This window comes from Sinocyclocheilus grahami, unplaced genomic scaffold (assembly GCF_001515645.1).
Source record: "Sinocyclocheilus grahami isolate Dianchi unplaced genomic scaffold, SAMN03320097.WGS_v1.1 scaffold1149.1, whole genome shotgun sequence".
In the NCBI taxonomy this organism is placed as follows: Eukaryota; Metazoa; Chordata; class Actinopteri; order Cypriniformes; family Cyprinidae; genus Sinocyclocheilus; species Sinocyclocheilus grahami.
In genome coordinates, this window is record NW_015506328.1 from 71,544 (window position 1) to 74,043 (window position 2,500).

Sequence of the window (2,500 nt, forward strand, 5' to 3'; positions counted from 1 at the left end):
TCTCTCACACACACACACACACAAACACTCTCTCTCTCCCTCACACACACACACACACTCTCTCTCTCTCTCTCTTTCACACACACACACGCACACACACAAACACTCTCTCTCTCACACAGACACACACACACACACACACACACTCTCTCTCTCTCTCTCTCTCTCTCACACACACACACACTCTCTCTCTCTCTCTCTCTCTCTCACACACACACACACTCTCTCTCTCTCTCTCTCTCTCTCACACACACACACACTCTCTCTCTCTCTCTCTCTCTCTCACACACACACACAAACTCTCTCTCTCACACACACACACACGCACACACACAAACACTCTCTCCTACCACCCCACGGCCTCAGTGGCACTGCAAAAGACAAACTCAATCAGACAGATGTGCGACTAAATGAGAGCATGCAAAATTACAGAAGGATAAGGGTAAATTTATGTCCACGCATTCTGTGAGACGACTGAAAGCTAATCTGAGACACTCACAAAGTCCATCCATAGTAAAGAGACCCACAATCTGATAAGTTCTCTCTCTCTCACACTCTCACACACACAACACAACACACACACACACACACACACACACACTCTCTCTCTCTCTCTCACACACACACACACACACACACTCTCTCTCTCTCTCTCTCTCTCTCTCTCTCTCTCTCACACACACACACACACACAAACACAAACACTCTCTCTCACACACACACACGCACACACACAGTTACAGTCCATCGCTCTCTTCTAACCCTCATCACTAGTCTCTTATTTGGGTCAGAGTAAATTACTAAAGTGAAATACTTCAGTAAAACAGAACAATAGCATTGCTAGTAAAACCAAACATTAGAGTGTAGAGTTTTTAGCTTTCACATACAGCTGAATGTGACATAAATGCACTGAAATCAGATTGAGTGAACGCTGCTCCATCATAATTATTTCTCTTTCATTTTATGATTTTGAGGGTCATTAAAGTACAACTCTAGTATCTCAGACTTATGGATATTCCACAAGTGCATGAATAAATCATCTTTGGTGCTTTTGATCACAGAGTGTGTTTGCTGTGGAGCGAGTGACGAATTTGAATTGAGATTATGTTTATATAACTACATCTCAATCACTCTGAGACATATTTGGGCCCGTGGTTGAGATGCACTGTTGTTGATGAGTAAATGAAATGATCTGCCTGTGTTTGTCTGTGTGTAGTTCACTGCAGGAGCAGAAGGAGGATCTGCGCAGACATCTCGGCTGCACCACACACAAACTGCAGCAGCTGCAGAGCGAGTTCGAGTCGACGCGTCAGTATCTGGAGACGGAGCTGCGACGAGCTCAAGACCAACTCGACAAATTCACTGAGAGACTGCGCAGGTCCGAGAAACACAGTCACTGAATGAAGCAGCTGAGAATTAAATATTGTGTCTGAATGAATTGCTTAAAGTCACCGTACAGATTTACAGTCACACACAATGATCTGAAACTTACTAGTCAAGTCACACTTATTTCAGCACTTTATGCAATACAGATTCAAAGCAGCTTCACAGAAATAACAAGGAAATGAGCAGAATCAATGATGGGAACTCAACAATGGAGTCAAAAAAAAAAGATTCCAGAAACATTCGATCCCACAATAAACTCATGACAGATGTGTGTGTGTGTGTGTGTGTGTGTGTGTGTGTGTGTGTGTGTGTGACTTCATCATCATCATCTTCATCATCTCTCCTGCAGGATTCAGAGCAGCTATGCAGCTCTTCAGAGAATCAACCAGGACATGGAGGAGAAAATCCACCGAATGGTAAGAGAAAATTCATTAAAAATTTACTTCAAAAATGTCCAAAGAGTGACTTAAGCTCTGACAAATGTTCTTTCGTTGCCTCATTATTGCTTGATGATAAAACTCGTATCCCTTTGTTTATATCTCAAACGCTGACGATGCTTTATCATAAATAATCACAGTAACTCTTCAGAGACAAACGCTGAACAGCAGCAGATCCTCACTGTCCTCGGATCACACAGAACGACTCTTATACCAGACCTTCTTCAGCCTCAGTGTGTTTATCGCTTATTGAGAGCGACTGACGTGTTGAAGCACTGTCAGCAGTTATATGAAGAATTTTGAAAGCGTCGTCTCTTGTTTAGTGATCAACAAGTGCTGCTCTCTGAACAAATGAACAGCAGAAATGAAGGTGAAGATAAAGAGACACAGATCAATAACTGCACAAGATTCTCTCTCTCAGAGCGATTACAGGATCAGAGCCGGAGCGCAGTGATTGTCCTGGAATGAAAGCACGAGTCTGAGCTGCGGATCAGTGGCGTCTGATGATCTTAAATCCCATTAAAGTTGGAAGCCATTTACAAAATCTAAACATCATCTTAAACACAATGATTTTGTGTGGTTTCAGCTCTGATTACTATTACATTCTGAGTGAGAAATCCAGCTCTGAGTGAGTAGACATAACTGGAATGTATTCTTTTAGTCAGTTTGAATCGGTG

General features: G+C 42.6%; 1 protein-coding gene across 1 annotated transcript in view; it reads left to right on the plus strand.

Moving 5' to 3' along the window:
- The window catches only part of LOC107567338 (brain-enriched guanylate kinase-associated protein), a 27,452-nt gene that overhangs the window by 19,299 nt on the left and 5,653 nt on the right, over nt 1-2,500 (plus strand). The window contains exons 3-4 of the mRNA XM_016253004.1: nt 1,217-1,378; nt 1,736-1,802. Coding sequence (XP_016108490.1) covers nt 1,217-1,378; nt 1,736-1,802 — 229 coding nt within the window. The remainder of the gene's footprint in view (nt 1-1,216; nt 1,379-1,735; nt 1,803-2,500) is intronic.